At 37.5% G+C, this 19,592-nt stretch overlaps 1 protein-coding gene across 2 annotated transcripts in view; it reads left to right on the top strand.

The window, feature by feature from the left end:
* Positions 1-19,592, top strand: part of grm7 (glutamate metabotropic receptor 7) — a 207,152-nt gene that overhangs the window by 103,973 nt on the left and 83,587 nt on the right. For both annotated transcript variants that reach the window (XM_004069018.5, XM_078947518.1), the window contains exons 3-4: positions 10,729-10,864; positions 11,080-11,234. In XM_004069018.5, the coding sequence (XP_004069066.1) occupies positions 10,729-10,864; positions 11,080-11,234 (291 nt within the window). The remainder of the gene's footprint in view (positions 1-10,728; positions 10,865-11,079; positions 11,235-19,592) is intronic.

Below are 19,592 nucleotides of genomic sequence, written 5' to 3'. Positions count from 1 at the left end.
ATGGTAAGGAAAAAGCTACCAACTGTTTTGCTTTATATCCTCTGTGGAGCAGAGATGTTGGTCTAAGTAGTTATTAAAAGTTCTACCTCTATCCTTTCTGGAGGTGTGAAAAAGGCTTCTTAGAACTTTCCTTCTTATTTATTGCTTTAAAAAAAAATAAGGGCTGCACAGTTAGCGCTCTTGCCTCACAACAAGAAGTGCCCAGTTATACTCCCAGCTGGGGGAACTGAAACAGAACACCAATTAGGGACCTTTATGTGTGGAGTTTGCACGTTTTCCACGTGCATGCATGGGTTTTCTCTGGGGACTCCGGCTTCCTCCCACCGTCCAAAAAACATGCTTCATAGGTTAATTGGTCACTCTAAATTGTCCTTTGGTTTGAATGTGAGTGAGTATGGCATAGCCTGGGAGCTTGAGGGTCCTGTGCAGTATCTTAGCTGTTCCTGCGCTGTTCACTGCGCTTCTCGTTTAGAATCTAACATAGAATCTGAATTTTTGCAACACAATAAATAGAGAATGGAATGGTTATATGTTATGCTACAGTGTAGAGGTTTTTTCAAAATGTTTAAGGCAAAAATATGGTATTTTTTTTGGGGGGACGATGTTTAGTTAACAATATATCTCTTTAGTTTGGTTCACTTGCCAATTCCTGTATGAAAACAACACATTGGAAAACAGTTGCAAATAGCTTCAGTGCACTGTCTACATGTAAGTGTAGACAATTGAGTATTGGGTACCAATAAAACTTGTGTAATAGTAATGAAAAAGTAAAACTAAGCAACAAATAAATGCATGTGTATGGTATATCAATGTGCATTATTCAAAGTCATCTCAGCTTGTGGGAGAATTTTTAATTTTCACTAAAAATATTTTTTTTTTCCTAAAATGTCAACATGAGAAACCTATGACCAAGCCTTTAATTAAAAACACACACACACATATATATTCTCTTTTACGGTAAAACACCACATTTTATTGATTAGTCTGTATGAAACTAAAATGTTAAAAATAATAATAAAAGAAATCACTAAGCTATGATTAGGGGTGTGTCAGCAACTACATACAACTGGTGTCTTACAGTGAAGTTCATAGCTCAACTCTTTTGAACTGAGGTGTCACAAATAATTAAAAAAAAAAAGGAATACAACTATTCATTTTTTTCGTTAAATTCAGAGTGGTCTGTAAATTCAGATTTTAAATATTTCCATGATGAAATATGATGTAAAATAACACATAGCACATGGTGTAGTCTAACCAAAGTTTGCTTAGAGACAACTTCTGTTACAGAAAGAACTGTAACATTTAAATAAAGAACAAAGACATGCTATTTAGTATTTTAGAGGTGCTGGCAGAAATAGTCCTTCTTTCCTGTTGTGATGATTAAAAAAATACCTTCCAGTCTCTTCTGGAAGTGATCCACAGCACCTTTCATCCAAGGGTAAAAAGCTATAATTTTTTCAATGTTTTGGTTTTGGACATTTTAGTGACACCTTCAACATATTAAATCAAGGCTTTTTGTGAAAGCAAAAAACTATATTTTAGTTTCTGTGGTTATTTTTTTCTGATTATAGGGGAAAACAGTCACCGTCAGACTCTTTCCTCAGTTGGACCATTAAAACCTAAAGCATGATCAATCTCCCCAGCTACTGTTCATATCATTATGCTTGACTGTTGTTACGGTGGTGTTGAGCGACAGCAGGTGATGAGCAGCTCCGGATGTTCCACTTGTTGTCAGTGCTCGACATTGCTTTACACCTCGACCTTGAAAGCTGCCATGTCTGGCAGCCGAGGCAGCTGGAAGTGGGATGAGCCTTTAAGTTGTGGGGCCGCCTCACACACCTTGATGGACACAGCCCAAGTGAAGAATGATCACCTGGATCAATATTTAGTCATAGATGACGGAGATAAATTTTCTCTTAGTGGAGGCGCCAAGGAACTGGCATTTGTTATGAGGGGAAGAGGAGAGAGGGGGTAATATTAAAACACTTGAACCACACACACAATGGTTTTAGCATTGACATACGCAGTTGTTTGGCAGATTTGCATTAGACGCATTATGGGTCTTTAGCTTTCTATCCTTTAGGCTTAGATCCATTAGACATTAAGAGCTTAATGTGTGATAAGAGGGACCTCAGAGTTTATTAAGCTGGCAGCTCACACAGTGAGGTCAACCCAGCACAGCTCTGTATCTACTTAAGGATTTGTAATGTATAACTTGTGCAGATTGTTAACATCCCACTGAAGTGTACCTCTAAAATAGCTTTGAGATCAGTTAGCACGACCAGAAATAGTCCATCTATAAGATATACTGGCACTTCAGATCATAAGGCACAATGTCATTTTTTTTTTTAAATCCCCGGGAAGTGTGGCTTATAGTGCTGAAAATGGGATTGTTCCTTATTTTCCCAAAGTTGGCATTATTATAAAAAATATAGATTTAGAAGATTGGTAAATGACGTATTCCTTTATAGCGCATTACCTTCTTAGAAGGCCCAAAGTGCTGCACAGTCACACACACACATTCAGTCACTGATGGCGGCTCAGCTGCCAAATACTGACGCCAACCTTTAACCACCAGAAACAATGTGGGCTTAAGTGTCTTGCTTAAGGACACTTTAACAAACCGAGGTGCAGAGCAGGACCCCAACGTGCAACCTGTCAATCAGATGTTGACTGCTCTACCTCTGCAACACCACTTCCCCCAAATAGTACTTACAACTAAAATTGAAAATGTTAAATTTTTATTGTAGAAGGAAAGGAAAATTACATTTAAGACGCATCTGATATTTTCTGACTCCACATCCAAAGGATCATACAGAGTTGCTGCTTAAAGCAGAATTTATTGAAGCATCACTGGAAGGATAAGCAATCAATGGCACTTGAGTTGATCAATACTTTGTTTACAATCTGCAGGTGAGACAGACACCTCTGAAAAAAAAAGGGATCCATGTCTTTGATGTGAAAGATGAGTGTGAGAAGCTTATAAATGTCTTTTCATACACTTTAACCTTTCTGAAATAGAATCTATTACATGGAAAACTATACATAACATGGTCATCAGAACAGAATGTACAGTTTTTTTTTAATTTATTTTTCAAGGCCAATGTAATAATTACATGTCCTGATTGTTTGCCTATTAATTATTATTGATTAGTTATTAATATAGCCTGCTAAATCTAAAAACAACAAGTGAATAGCTTGAGAATATTTCAGTGCTTATTCTTTATGATGATTTGAAGATCAAGATTTGAAATTGTTTCGTTTTTTTAACATTACATCAAGTTGACTGGAGTCTGCCTCTTGAAAAGTAGGAAAAACTTTGCATTTCACTGCATCAAACGTTTTATTTTACTTCTGTGCGGACTTAAAAAACAACATCATCAGCATAAAGTTGCCCTCTCCTCTGAACAAAAAGAATCTTCCTGAAAATGTGTTTTTGCTGTTTCAAACATGTTCTTGTGGCATTTTTATCATTTCTAAAATTGCATTTCTGAGTCTTTGATTCAAATTCTTGTGAATAAGAGGCAAACGAAAAAAATGATGTTTGAAAAAGCTTGTAGTTGTTACATTCAAACTACAACCGTCAGGCTACAAGCTTCGTGCTCTACTCCATTCTGATGCATTCACTTGAAGACGATGAGATGGATGCAAGTCCTAATTTTCCTCGTCCGAGCTGGCATTTGGCTCAAAACATTTTGGCTGGTTAGCTGGGATGTTGCTCGCCGTTGTTGTTGCAATGGTAATGTCAAGTTGAGGGTGTGAGAGGCAGCAAGTGTGTAAACAGAGCTCTCAGCAGCGCTCACAGTCCAGCACAAAACTCAGAGATGAACTTCCAATGAATTACTGCTGCACTGCAGAAACATTTTTTTTTTTTAATGACAGTTTTGTTTTGTTTTTTCTAATTTTGACAAAAGACAGCATATTTATAACTAAAGGATAACTGTAAACCGCTTTTACAATAAATCAAAAGATGTTCGTAGTGGGACTTTGACAACTCAGTGATAAATATTAATTTGCACTTATGCTATACTTGAATATTGCGCTTCAGAAAACCTTTTCCACAAACTGGGGCGTGTAAAAACATTTAATTTGTCCAATTTAAGTGAATTAAAAAATTTTTACTGAGATATTTTAGTCTTATAAAAAACAGCTTTGCATAATTCTAGGGTAAAGTAGGAAAACACATGATAAATGTGATTGCGATAAACTTGAAGAATTATTTTAAAGTGGTTAATGTGTTTGGATATGTATAGAGAGTTTAAATTTTCACGTGATCCCTAATAGGTCAAATATTGAATGAAATAGTGTTTGTTGGCTGTGGCACCTACAATCCATGAGGACAACCCATCAGCATTTGTGTCCAAACTAGGTTTCTCCATATGTTGAACAGGCCCCCATTGGATTTAGATTAGCACATGGTTAATTATAAGCAATCAAAACAAGATTAAAATTAAACAAAACAACAACAGAAATATATATCTTTACGGAGATATACAGTACAGACCAAAAGTTTGGACATGCCTTCCCATTCATTTGAATGAGAAGGTGTGTCCAAACTTTTGGTCTGTACTGTACATCTACACATAACATAATTATTGATGAATTGGTTTGGAAAATACATACGCTTACATCCATATACACTTGCAAATAATACATTTGTAATCATAAATAGACAGATTAACTCTTATTCCTACAGAATATGAGACAAGAAGTTTAAGAATTAATTTTGTCAAAAAGAGTTTAATTAATTCCCTAAAAGGGAATCGGAGGAAGCAAACTTATGTAATCCCACCCCTGTTTTGCTTAACTTAACTTTCATTTTTCTTTCCTTTATTGAAATGATCTTTATCCAGATCTTATCTTCTGATCAGTTATTTATGATTTACCAATACAGATTGAGATAAATAAAACATCCACAAGAATCGATACATCAAATGACAAAGATGAAGTACAGATATTAACAAAACAGAGAGCAAATATAGTCAAACTGATGTAAAAATGAACTCATTTTATACTTCAGACCTTGAACTGGTCTGTTTTGTCATTGTTTCACCACACACTACGTACCACCTGTTGCATTAAAGTATGAATGGATAGCTTATATATCACTTCGGATTAACCAGGTAATCTGCATTTCATTTAAAAGAGCTCATTATAAACCAGCGGGAGTTGGAGCGCAGACAGGTGAAATGCTCCCACCCTGCTGTGCAGCAGGAGGAACACCATGAAGCGGTGCAATTTTTTGGAAATGAGACCAAACAGCAGGGAGGCTGACTGCCATCTCATACGAGGAGATTAACCATGAAAAGTTTCTACAAGAAAAAAAAAGCAGGGGTAAATCAACTCCAGCATATTACAACTGTGTATCACTTTACAAAAGTCCAAATATTTACAGCAAACTGCCCTTCAAATGCAAAAAGAAGCCCTAAAAAGAAAAAAACAGCAATTAAAAAAAAAACCATTTTCATTATGTATTAGCTGTGTCATCCTTTTCCTTTCATACTAAACTACCGTAGTGCTGTTGACCTAAATAGGAACATGACTTCATTTGTTTATGATCCAATAGAAAGAAATACATAATGTTGACTGCTTCTAAACTTTATTGTGTGTTTTTTTTAAATAAAAGTTGGCTTGATTCTTAAAATCAGTATATTCTGGAGGAATGGTAGAACAAAAAACTCATCTTAGTGCAATGTCAGCAGGGATTTTACAGAGCTTGACTTGTTTTTTTCTCACTACTCTAGTTTCGCCTCAGCACAATAATTTTAAACCAAACAAACCCACATTAAATCAATGCTAAATAAGCCTTACTTTTCATAATTTCTTTTTTTTCCAGCCACAGAACCACAATGGGGGGGGGTTTAAAGAGCCACATGTGGACCTCAGCAGACCCCTGACGTAGTTGAAGCTGTGATTGGGAGGGAAGCCCAAAAACTGAAAACAGACCATATTAAAGAGCAAGGGAAAATCACTAAAGCAAATAAAACAAAATTAGAAAACCGGTGCTTTAGTGTTTTGAGCGGAATCTTACGATCCGCCGACTGCTGTTGTAGTTTGGGGTTTACATTTTAAATCTTCTCACTCCTCCGCAGCGCCTCCGGGATGAGGAGACTTAATTATTTAGGGTTTTGAAAACAATCCTCAAACTGTGCAGAGGTTTCAGAGGAAGCCACAGAATGTAATTGTTTTACAGTAAAGGCCTGAAGGAATGTGAGATTTGTTTTTTATTCCAACCTGATGTCACTGCCTGAAATAAGCAATACCTCTTTAAGACGGCACACACTAGTGACACATGCTGGCTTTATTGTGTTGGAGAAAACGCCAGTGTAGTCAGCTGGAGGCGTCAGAAGCCGGCTTTAAATCGTTGTGACATAGTCGTAGTTTATTGCACAAGTTTGTATAAGCTTTGCTGTGCTGAACAGAAATATTTACCCGAAGGAAACACATTTTTCACAAAAACACTCAGAGGTAGACCACGTTCTCTTCCTTTTGGTAGATTTTCAAATGTGCAAAAATAAGCAGACAGAACCCAAATGCTGATTGCTGTGATTGTTCTTGTGGAATATTCATAAAATAGCAGATGGAGTTTGTTCTGCAGGCAAATGTTTTACTGAAATCCATTATTATTATGATTATCGCTTTCAGCTCTTCAGATTTCCATCCCTCCACAGTTTGGTGGCTGGCATCTTTGTGGAGGCTTGGCCTTGAGTCCACCATGGCATTTAAATTAAATCTTCCCTGAAACCCATTCATATTGTCTGAGTGCGGCGATGATTTAGTCCTGATGCAGTAAATTTGTCCGCACACAGAAAACTGTAAATATGAGATCTGACGAGGGCACTGTGGTGTTAGTAGCTGAATACTGAATGGCCAATGTTTAATTCATTTGTTGACTGGGCCCAGAGCGGCTCGGCTGTGCTCATATCTGATGCATAGCTGCAGCTGAATCTGAGATGAGGAGACTCAACGACCACTCTTTGAGCTGCATAGGCTCTCAGCTGAGGGTTGTGGGATGATGATCCAACTGGAACATGCTTTGGCTTTTCTGTATGAGCTGGATTAGACCTCTTTGCTTCTTCACCAGAGAAGACTTTTAAGTATTTAAAAAAAACAAGGAAGTGCACCACATGATGAAACTATACCACCATGCTGAAACACAAAAAATAGAGAATTCCACAACCACAATCTTTAGACCAAACTTTCTAGTAAAATTGGAGAAAGCTCAGATCTTGCCTCTAAAACTGTCTCTACATATAATAGTCTCATGTATCACAGTATTCACAGTAATGCTAAAAACTCTTAGGCAATCCCCAACCCCTTGGCAAAGCGTGTTTACGCAACCACTTTTAATCTAAAGTCTATGTAGATGCGTGTTTCAGGCTTCAGCATTTACGTGTCGCTACACAAATGACTACGACTGGTTTCAGGCTTTACATAAAAAAACGCATTACCATTTTGTCATTGAGAGTTGAAAGCTAAACCAGGTGGAACTTTGAGCAATCACAGACAATGATTTAGTTGTGACGTCCGGATGACGTCCCCTTTAATTTACGGAAGTGCGAACCGTTTGAAAATTGCTCATGAAAGAGAAATCAAAAAAACACTGTTTGTGTCTGCCGGAATTATAAGACGCCAAGTCTTTCATAAATCGGAATATAGCAGTGAAAAACCTTCTTTGAAGATTTTTTGAACTTCTAACTGTAGGTTGCGGACATCATGTGTGCTGACATCGAGTAGTGACAGTCCAGTGTGAACACAATCCCATGTTCAAGAACATTTCAGCAGGTTCTTGAATGTAAAGTAGCTTCATGTGTTTTTTTTTTTGTTTTTTTTATCAAAAGTTGTTTATTCCAAAAGTCTTCGACAAGGTTTTCCTGTCACTTCTTTCCATACCTTGTCATTCGCATGACATTTTCAAAGAGATCCTATTGATTTTTTTTTTTGTGTTTCACTGTCCAGGCCCTTACACCTAACCTATGAATAATTCCAGCATAAAACCTGATGAGTAAGCTTTTTTATTTTGCACACAGGAGAAACTTTTCCTTCTAGTAACCCATTATGATTTATAGTTGAGAAAAAAATGTGTCCTCCAGAAAACCTGAAGAAATGTTGATCACATCTATTATAAAGGATTAAAAAAACATTATTCAGGAGCAAAAAAAAAACAAAAAGAATAAAGAAGTGAGTCTTTTGCAGGGAGTGAGCTGCCCTAACATGTCGGAGTAGTGGAACATCCCCTGTTGTAAAAGTAGAATATTTTCAACTAATTGTTAAGCATCTCATGAAACTCAGTTTTAGAGGACACAACTGCACGTATAAATGCCTGGACTCCCCCTGTGGGTGTGCAGCTGTTTTTTTAGGCCCTGGATGTGGGTCAGGTTCTTCAGGCAGCTCACAAACCTATTTGCATCCACCTTAGAGATCATCTGTGTGTCTAGGTTTCTGTTTACTTGCCTATTCAAAATTTGAATCTTAACTGAATTGTATTTCTTATCATATTTTTAACTTAGATTCCCGAAGTCAATAAAGAGGAGGGACAACATAGCACAATGAAAAAAAATATAAAAAGTTTGAATTATGTTTCTATAACTAAATATATTCTGTTGTTTATGTTTTATATTAGATAAAAATAGGTGGCAGTTTGTCTGTGTGACAGATGTGATTGTGTAGGTTTTTGAAGCACAATTAAAGGAGGTTTTTGATGTTAAAGCTGGACCAAAATACATAAATACTTGTCATGGATTCAGTAAAGAAAGTGGCTATGTTCCTTCACTATTAAGATTTCTTTTAGCCTGCACTATTCTGGCACTTGTTCTTTTCTTGATACTCAGAACCTTTACTGTTAACGTCTCCCATGTTCTCACTAATTTGAGCAGAACCAAAGTGTAATATGACACTGCAATACAAAAAAATGCAATTCAAAAAATGACCACTGGAGAGTGGTTTCAAAAAATAGCTGCTATCCTGCTAGACAAAGAAAACCTTGATACCAAAGTAAACTCATAAACAGCATTTTTGCAATGTCTTTTTTTATGTTATTGTTTTTTGACATTGTTTTATGGCTCAAATTATTCATATTTGAGGGATAGCTCAATTTGTGGTTTATGATATGATTCTTAGTCAATATTGGTTTGTTTTGAACGATCCGATTCACTGACCTAAAATCGATCCAGTACATTTTTAGCTAAATATCCAACCAGTGTGTCTCAGAGATAAATACCTGGGTACTGAACGGTGCTGGTGAACTTTTCCAGATTCTTTGTATTCTTTCAAGATATTGAAGTGTAAATGAATCATGTGTACAAACAAACAAGTTAACAAGACTCAATTGCAAAAATCATTCACATTTTAGTTTCATGAAGTTCAGCCCACTGTTTGTTATTAGAACAAACAATTTTATAATGGTTTTGGTCAATTCGATCAACAACTTGCCTTAGACAGATCGATCTGCTTGGATCGTAGGAATATAAATTGATTAATCAATTAAGTCAACTAGTTGTAAGATCACAATGTTCTGTCTTGTGAGGAAGTGACCTATGGATGGGATATGGATTACAAAGTCATTCACTTTTTCCCACCCAGTCGCTCATTTTCTGAACGTTGTTGTCCAGGGAAAACTGTTAACACACCCGTCCCACTTCAGGGATCACTTTTACTGATCAGAATCCTGGATGATACCAGTGAGGAACAATCCAATGTGTGTGTTTAAGATAAAATAAAATAAAAATTGTCCTTTACACTTCAACTTTTCAGGTTTGAACTTTTTTTTTTCTTATCTTGTATCACTGCCTTAGAAATTGGATTTGCAGAGAAGTTTTTTATGTAAATGAGAAACAATTTTCAAACGTAAAGACTTTGTTAAGAAATAAACTTGTGTTTTATCGTTCTAATTTTTTTAATGTGTAATAATGATAATAATGATAATAATAATAACAAAGGCCAAAATAAGAGTAAAATAAAATGAAACTGATTTGCGATTGTGTGTCAAAAGCTTTCACCATGTTTGGGTTTGTACTATTTTACAGCTTGTTGGATGGTAAATTGTGACGAGTATTTAAGTATCTAGATGTGTGATGTCACGGAGCCTCAAAAATGTAATGATTTACCATTTCTGGGGTGTTTGTTGTGAAAATGCTCAGTTTTGCTTCTCGGCAGCTGTCAAACTCAGTGGAGTGAATTTATGGCAGCAGATGCAGTGATTATGCAGACATAAGAAACCCATCATTCCCTGCAGCCTTGGCATATTACCGGGGAGGTTCGGGTTTATCAGGGCCAGCACAGTTCAAACAGAACCTTGATTTTCCCCCAAAACGATTGTCGTGCCGTGGAACCTTCATAGGAATTAAAGGGTTGAAACACAGAGCAGATGAAAGCGGAAATGACTTCTGCAGGGAAAGAGGAAACGTTGAGTGACATTTTTTGCTAGCTGCAGCGTCTCAGGCTGAAGACTTCTGCTGCTTAGATGTAGGCAGTTTTTGTAATGTCAGCGGAGCTGCAGCCTCTTTCTTCTCTTCCTGTTTTTCCGTCTTTTTACTCGCTTCAGTTGCAGTGACTTTCACTGCTGCTTTCAACCTCCAGAACAAACTCTGGGGAGAACCCTTTAAGGATGCTGCTGAAAGGTTAAAGTCATTGACAGTAAAGCCAGTAAATAACTCTTTTTGATCCTCCTGCAGCAACTTAGCAGGATGTTACCTCCAATTTTTATTTTGTTTTCTTTTGTCTCCTCAGGTGGAATCTGTATCGCTCAGTCCCTGAAGATCCCCCACAATCGCAAACCTCCTGACTTTGACAAAACGATTCGGCTCCTGCTTAACACTCGTTACGCTCGAGCGGTCATCCTGTTCGCCTCTGATGAGGACATCAGGTACTCAATCTGTGCCGTTGAATGAATTTGTGGATAACACTGTACACTGTAAATACATTTTTGTCTTTTAAAACCTTTTTTTTTTAATGAAAAGCTGAAAAATAATAACGTTCTGGAACGGGAGATTGATGTCCTGTTCAGCTCGCGCTCAAAAAAATTATGACTGATGATGAAAAGATCTGTCTCTTTTGACTCCGTGTTGCGTTCGGGTGCAGGGGAATCCTGAACGCCACCAAGCGAGCCGAGCAAATCGGTCACTTCCTGTGGATTGGTTCCGACAGCTGGGGATCCAAAAACAGTCCAATCTACCAGCTGGAGGATGCTGCTGTGGGAGCCATTACCATTCTGCCAAAAAGGGCAACTATCAGTGGTGAGTCTCTGTATGAATTCATACTTCTTCATTTTTTACACTTCATCATATTTGATGTCAAACTGAACTCTATTAGGGGCTTGAAGATGTAGCACTAATTTTCACTGCCTTTGATTTTTTATTATTTTGTCCGTTGACATGAAGAATTAGACAGAAATGGCATTAAGAATTCTTGGTTCTGTCATTCATCCATCTGAAAAATGTCTATAAACATTGACGACATACCGGACAGTATTTCAATGAGGGTGAAAAGGTTTTCTAGGTTTTTTTTTTTTGTTTTGTTTTTTTTTGCTTTGTTAGACAGATATTGTGAATTTAATTTAAACCTGTAAGGTCCACTCCATCAAAGAATTGACAAAATAAAAACAAAATTCTTTGGAATAAGGATGTTTTTAAACCTTTTGATGAAAGCCTCAAAAAGAAGCAACAATCATTTTTTTGATGAGACATTATCAATAATGATACGTTGAATTATTTTGTAGGTTTTTGCTCTAAACAATGTTAGATTAGGATGCAAAAATATTGACATGAGAGTTTAGGGGAAAAAAGCATCTTATTTACCCACCATCTCAAAATTCATTCACACAATTTTAAAATGGTGTAACTGTATAGTAAGGCATTCATATCAACAAGTTTCACATTCTTTCAATACAGCAAGTAGTCGTTTAGAAAAACAAAAGCAAAAAAACAATAGATGAGTTATTTTTACCATTAAGCTTTGAAATGAGCACAACCTTTCCCGCCAAAATTGTTTTTGAGATTTTACTGAAGCAGCCATTTTGAAATCAGCAGGAAAATATGTTGTATGTGTTCAAAAGTAATTTCAAAGCTCTGAATGACAGAAAATTGACCTTTTTTGATACCTTTGATAATGGCATTCAATGGGAAACAGGACAGAAATATCACCTGGAGTTTCTTTCCCATAGCGGAACTGTTACAGAAGTTGCTGCTGCAAACGCTCTGCCTGCTTCTTTTGATAATCGTTGAAAATCAAGGCTGCAGAGTTCCTGACATTTGACACGATGCTACAGGACGATGTCCACATGAAAGGATTTCTATGTTTCGTGTTCTCTCTGCTCAGTTTTTTTTATGAAGACCATCAATGTTAAACTTTCTATAGATTTATAGAAGTTTTTGAATGCCCTGTTCCGTTCCTTTGTGACAAGAAAATTAAACTGACCTCATTTGGCTGCTCATCTGCTCTTTTTTTTTTTTATTTCTCCCTGTTGCGTTCTGACTCGCATGCTCTTATCTCAGCAGCCGGCTGTTCTTTTTCTCTCCCCCTCCACTTTCCTGCGTCCTGTAAATGCACAACTTGTGTGAAAAGTCAATGAGCGGTGGGAGAATTCACTATTTTCCATCTTTCTTTTTTGTGTGTGTTGCAGAGCCCTGTTGATAATGACCTGTCATCCTCATTCTGTCGGTGTCTGCATGTCTGAGGTTTTATCAAAAGTCCTCAGAAAACAGTCAATCTTAGTTTGACATTTCCATTAAGGAGGGTTATTTAATTTGCTGCTTTGTTTAAATCATACCTGACTTTCTCACAATTTTCATTTAGACAAAGATTAGTTTGATCCTATGGTTAATAACTTTGTAGAGTTACAGCAGAAGGAAAATTAATTCAAAGGTTAAATGATAAAAATGACAGAAAAAAATAAAAGAAATTGTGAAACCAATAAGATATAAACCCCTTAAGAGCTCAAAGTTCTTTCAGAACAAAATTTCCCCTTTTTTTAAGACGGATCTTAACAGCTATTACTCAGTCATTCTCTTTTTCAGAATAACCATTCCTGCATGTAGTGTATTTTTAACATGTTCTTGCTAATCCTATATATTTTTTTTATATTTCTCCTTCTTTATTGCAAGTTCTTCAAATTATAAACTGACCCATCAATGTCTCAATAAATGTTCTCCAGAGATTCTCCAGAGCCCGCTTTCAGTGTTAGAGGTGTCGACTTCCAACAACCTCACTTCGGATTAGCGAGAGTGGCTGCCATGGAAACAGTGACTCAGAATGACTTGGACCGTTCACTGCTCACTGACGTCATCTGGTTCCAGTATGGCAGTGTCCATATTGCGAATTAATGGCGACTGAGTTGATGTAGTTTCGTTAGAGCTGGAAATAAGCCAGCTCAGGAGGACATCCCACTGACTTGGTTGAGTTCTCTCACACAGTCAAAAAATGCATTAAAAGCGTCTCATCAGATTTATAGAAGCCAGATCATTGCTTTTTATATTCACTGGGATCTACTGTTGACATGCATCTCCCAAAAAGATCATAGCAGTTGCACTTCCTGTCATCAGGTCTCTGAAGCACCTTCCGATTTCCTAGAAAACAGACCTAAAAGTTCTCCTGATGTTGTTTTACAGTCAGAATTATACAAAACGCTATAAAAAAACAGACACCTTGAAGTAAGTCAATACGTCTTTTAAATGGAAAAATGTCTTTAAATAAGCAAAAAATCTGCGAAAGCGATGAGAAAAATTATAAAAGAAATTATGAAAAATAAATTCTAGTCACTTGTTTCTTAAACTAAGATTAGTTTGCCGTTGAAAAACTTTCTTGACAACATTACTGTTCTTGCAAGAGAGAAAGTGAGACATTTATACTTGAAACAACAGTCATTTTACTTTCATAAGACTATTTTTGCAGAGGTCAGTGAATACCCTCTGAATTTTGCCACTTCCATACTTTTCATCTCATTCATTTCCATTTCTTTTCTAAGTTCAGGGTCTTTTCTTTTTCTTTTCTCCTGTTTATTGTTTATTTCATTGTGTTTTTGTTGTGGATCTTTCAATTACTGCATGTAAATGCCTTGCCATGGTAGGACATTTTTTACATTCAGATTGTTTTTGCCTTTGTACCGAATTGAATAACTTTTGTGGCACTGAATGGATTAAGCCCTAATGTTTTGATGAGGGAAGAGGAGCTCAGTGGTCAGTGAATCCAGCTGCTCTACAGTAATGATGAGAGCTAGAAGAATAACAAACCTGCTTTTTTAAAGAGTCAAGCTGGTTTATTTTCAGTGAAAATACAAAGAGAAACTAAAAAAGCATGAATAATGAGTGCATTTGTTTATGCCTGCAGTACATTCTGCATTGACTTTGGCAGATATTCCACTTGGAAATCTGCTGTAGGGCTGACAGCGGCGCTCCCTGCAACAGCAGAACATCACAGTTTCTTTCTGAGGAATCCGTTTTGTTTGACACTCGTACGGATAAAGCCAGTTCGCCTCTTCTCCACTGATGGACAAAATGCATGAAAACATACAGAACTCATCTGCATTTGAACTTTTAGTCAAGCCGACCAAACTGAAAACCAACAGCCAGAGGTGCTGCGAGGGCTTTAGCAAGTTAACCACAGGGAAAAAGTCTATTACTGGCCCTCATTAAGCTGAGCCCTGAGTGGTGGAAACAACTGGAAAAGAGCTTTAATTCTCTTATTTTAGATAAGACTAATCCCACTTTGGAGAAGAATGCCTGAGAGCTGGCAAAAGGTGCTACAGAGGAGGCAAGGTCTTATTTCAGGCTCCAAAAATGACTCTGCCCACATGCTGATGTTAATTTTGAAGCTATCTTGTTTAGTTCATTTATAATGAAGCCAATCCAGGTAGGAAGAAGCAAACAAGTCAAATATAGCTCATTCTTTTCAGGATGTACCTGAATTTTAGCAATATGGATCAAAAACTTTTCAGAGTTTTTATTTTATTATTTGGTGTTTTGGATTGCAAAGGGAAATGGCATTGTCTAATGCTACAATCACATCTGGGATGTAACACACATTTAAGAATGCATTTTAGAATATGGTGTTCACACTGGACAAGCTGGGATACTTCTTTTTGTTTTGCTACAGTTTACCACCGCGTCCACCACCAACAGTTGGAAAAGATTTGGTACATAAATTTCAAATCTCGTGAATCTTACTCCAGGTTTTTTCTCTCACAGCACTATTGGGGTATATGTATGACTCTGTGTCATAGAATTCCAGCCAATTATTAATTTCTCCTCCATGATCAATTTTTAAAATGGTTGGCACTTCCATGAATGAAAAAGGACGCTATCTTTTCGTCACTACCAAATCCGAGTCCATGATTAGTCAAACTTTGACCCGGTTCAAATTTCAACTTGTGTTCAATGGACACATGTTTCGTACGCCTGAAAACGGTTGTGGAAACTCGCTTAGCTATGCGTGAATACTGGAGTTTTGAACACAGAAGCCCAAAACACATCTTTAAGTGCAGTGGCCTTGTGGGAGCCGGTTTAGCTCGTGCTGGTTTGCGGCGCCTTCCGTCCGTGAAACCAGGGTTCGACTCCGGGCTTCTTCCTGTTCCCTTCTCTACTTCTGTGCCAGTCCCAAGCCTGGTTGCTTTGAGAGGGTTGCGTCAGGAAGGGCATCCGGCGTAAAACATTGCCAAGTTTACCATGCGACTCGTTCGCTGTGGCAACCCCTGATGGGAAAAGCCGAAAGAGAAACAAGTGCAGTGGCCTTGTGGTGGAGAACAAACCCTTAGACTGGAAGGCTGTGAGTTCAAATCCTCAGCCTAGTCATACCAAAGATTCTAAAAATGGAATCCAATGCCTCCCTGCATGCACTCAGCAATATGGGGTTGGATTGGGGGGTTTAACCACCAAATGGTTCCAGAGCACAGCTGTGTCTGCCGCTCACTGCTCCCCCGTGGGATGGGTCAAATGCAGATAAGAAATTTCTCACAGCCAGGTACATGACAGCTAATGGGACTATAACTTTCACATTTGTAGGCTGCTTGAAAGAGCATTGCAGAGGGCAATGTGAACGTACCTTCACAGCAAAAAACGTCCTGATTCAAACTCTGTTGTGCATAGCCTGGCAATGAACTGGCATGCTCTCCAGAGTGTATCATGTGTATCATGTCTTAGCTCTTAGTAGTTGGAATCCATGCTCCAGCTCTGCATAGGTCCAGCACATATAAAAGATGGAGGCCAGCGCTGTTTCACTGCAGGCTTTCTAACTGTAGTACCAGGTGACTTTTTTCTTGTGTCATTTTTTTAGCTGAAAAAAACGATATCTCAAAAGAGGTTGTGGTTGAAGGGTTTACTGTGGATTTCTCTGAGTTTTTATGCACAGAGGAGGGCAGAGTGAGTGATTACAAGAGGAAGAAGAGGAGGAGACATTAAGTTGGTGTGAAGAAGGAGAAAGGGTGTTTAGCATGATCAGTGTCAGCAGCTCAGCACCGCCTCGCCCTGCCTCGCTTTGGCTCTTGTCAGATTAGTGTTTAGTCTCCCCGTAAAGCCTGGAGTATCCTGCTTGTCAGACCGCCAGAGCGCATCCCTCTCAGTCTGTGGAGTCCAGCAAGCGGATGTCCAGGAAGGCGGCAGTCCTAGAGAGGGACCAGTTTCAACAGAAGCCTTATGTCAAAGATTATTCAAAGATATTTCATCCAAAAAATACTTAAAAAATGAGGTGAGATACAGGAAAATAAAACACTGCTAAATTAATTACATGACTGTACTTCAAATATCAATCCAATTTATTTGTATATGATTTAGTTTACTTGTGTCACAATCAGTTGTTTTAAAGGTAAGTAAAATATAAATGATCTCTCTCATTTTTGACTAGCAAGGCCTTTTACAAACGGCTCATCCAAAGTAAGTCAATTACTCTTTGAAAAAATTGAATGAATGAATGAATGAATGAATGAATGAATGAATGAATTAATGAATGAATGAATGAATGAATGAGTGAATGAGTGGGTGGATGGATGGATGGATGGATGGATGGATGGATGGATGGATGGATGGATGGACGGATGGATGGATGGATGGATGGATGGACGGACGGACGGATGGATGGATGGATGGATGGATGGATGGACGGATGGATGGATGGATGGATGGATGGACGGATGGATGGATGCCCTTTGGTAAGATGATTTAGTAAGATGCTATTCCACTATCAGACCATTTTGGGTCCTTAAAACTCAAAATGTCCAAATTTAATCAATAAATTAGCTTCACAATTTTTTGAAATTTGTTTAATCAAAGCTTTAAACGTTTCAAAAAAGGTAATTTCAATTTGCCATTTCAAAACATTCAGAATATTTTGTTTTTTTGCTGCAAGACATAAAATAATTTTCCTATTAAGAAACAATAAATTCTAATTTTTGTTCAGTTCTGTCCACTGCTGTTCCATGTTGCTCTCATCTCAAGTCACTCTTTCTTTTATGCGTTTCCTGCATCTTTGTTGACAAAGTTCAGGTTTAATTGATGCTTTTATTGGAACACACAAAAAACTTCACAGGTGGAGAGTTAAAAGGAAAAATGGATAAACCATGTAATGGATCAGTGAGAGTTTTTGTTTCAAAAGCAAGTCAGATTTAGAAAGGCTTAAAATGTGGAGAATTTAAAGTTTTTGGTGTTTGCTTCGCCTTTGTTGGACGTGATTCAAACTTTATGTTTCTGTCATAATTTAGATTAAACATGCAAAGTCCGCACTCTGTGTGGCTCGTCCACATGCATATATAAGCATCTCTGCGGATCGTCTTGACAGTGACTTGGTGAGAAACTGTACGTTTCAATTTTTCTGTCTCTGCGGAATCAGTGACCATAGAAGTGATACTTCACATCAGCGCCAAGAAAAACATAAACAGCTGAGGGAGGTATGGCTGCAGAAGCAGCAACACCCCACAAACAATCTCTTAAGTTAAGAGTGTCATTTAGAGGATGAAATCTGAACTCATGTATGTCAAGTGTTGGAAAAACATGCGGCTCTATTTTCTGTCAAACAGCTGCTGCTGGAAGTTGATATAATTTAGCCATTTCTCCACTGTGTTTACGGCGCCTTTTTTTTTTCTGAAATAAAATGTTATGTTCTCTAAAAGCAAAGAGCACCAGAATGAGCACACCGACCCTGATGTGGCGTGCGGTTAAAAAAAACCAAAAAAACCTGAAAGTGAGCATATAAAGCCTTAGAGACATCTCATCTGCTCCCCTGAGCAGCTCTCATGCAGAATGTGTGCACCTCCGAGTATGTGCACGAGGACATCTGTGTCTGTGGATACTGATCATGTTTTAAACATAGACTCGGATTAAACAGCACATCCTCATATCTCTGCGTGCACATGGGTGCCTTGAACCCGGTGGCTTAGTGTTTCAGACAAAGAAGATGAAGAGGAGTAGGTGGATGACGTGTAAGAAGCCATCTGTCCGTGCTTTATTTCCTGTCTTCTTCCCTCGAATAACACACTTCTGCTCTGGGACAAAAACTGCTATCGGGGTGAGCCTTTACAGTTCAACCTGCTAAAACAGGAGCTGTAACCATGGCAACAACTTGCCTTTATCTTTCTGTGGATTGAAAGTTTAAAGAGACATCAAAATGAAGAAGCGAAGAGACTACTCACTGCTGCCAAAAACTTCTTGAGGGGTATTGAAAATCTGCATTTCATTTCTATTGAGGTTACGACTCTATAGAAATATTCATTTTTAAAGTATAAATTTTGAAGACCTACAGCAAAAAGGCTTCTAAAAAATCTTTTAACCTCGATACGTTGGCTGCAAATGCTTTCCTTGTTTATGGACTGTCAGAGATTTGACGTGAAGGTTTGTGGGATAACAGTAGAACAGACTCTGCAGGTTAGAAGCAATAAATAAAAGAGTAACTTATCTCCTTCCTTTAGACCGATAACCAGGATCCTAAAATGATGTTTTCGATTTATTTTTCAGTGAAATGCAGTAAAGCTTCCCGCTTCTTTTTCTTTTTTCTTTTTTTTACAAATGTGAAGCTGTAAACGGTTTTAAGTTGAAGCCGAGGAGAACAACCTGAAAGAGGGAGTTAACCTGCAGAAATTAAGTGAAGCACCTTGTAAAAACAGATTATTGTTACCTGTTTTATAGACGTAATCTATCCATTTGTGCAATAATTGAGTTGAAATACTGGAACAAAAAATACTGAAGTCCAAAAGTCTTCATAAAGATCTCAATGTGAAAGTTAAAAACTTGTAAAAAGCATGTAAAAAAACATGTCTATGATATTTAGCAGAAGAAATGCAAATCTAAATATTTCATTTGAAATAGATATTGAGTGAAGGTAGTTAACTTTCTGGGTGTTGTTACTGACGAGGCTATTACTTGGAAATTCCATATTTACAATATCAAAACAAAAATACCAAAAACAACTGATGTTTTCCATAAAGATCAGTCAGCACTGGATAACAAAGCACTGTATTACAAGGGTTAAAGAACATGTTTTGGCATGTTTTTATTTTTTGCTTGACACATTTTTTGTGTTTAAGATTCTTTAGCCCATTTTCCCTTTGTCTTTCATTGCAGTTTTTCTGTGCTGGATCTGTCTTTAAATCTATGTGCACATACAACGGGCATTTG

The sequence above is a fragment of the Oryzias latipes genome, chromosome 5 (genome assembly GCF_053564925.1).
Source record: "Oryzias latipes strain Hd-rR chromosome 5, Olatipes_Hd-rR_3.1".
NCBI classification, from domain to species: Eukaryota; Metazoa; Chordata; class Actinopteri; order Beloniformes; family Adrianichthyidae; genus Oryzias; species Oryzias latipes.
The sequence above is the reverse complement of the archived record's forward strand: the minus strand, read 5'-3'. Positions and strand labels throughout refer to the sequence as shown.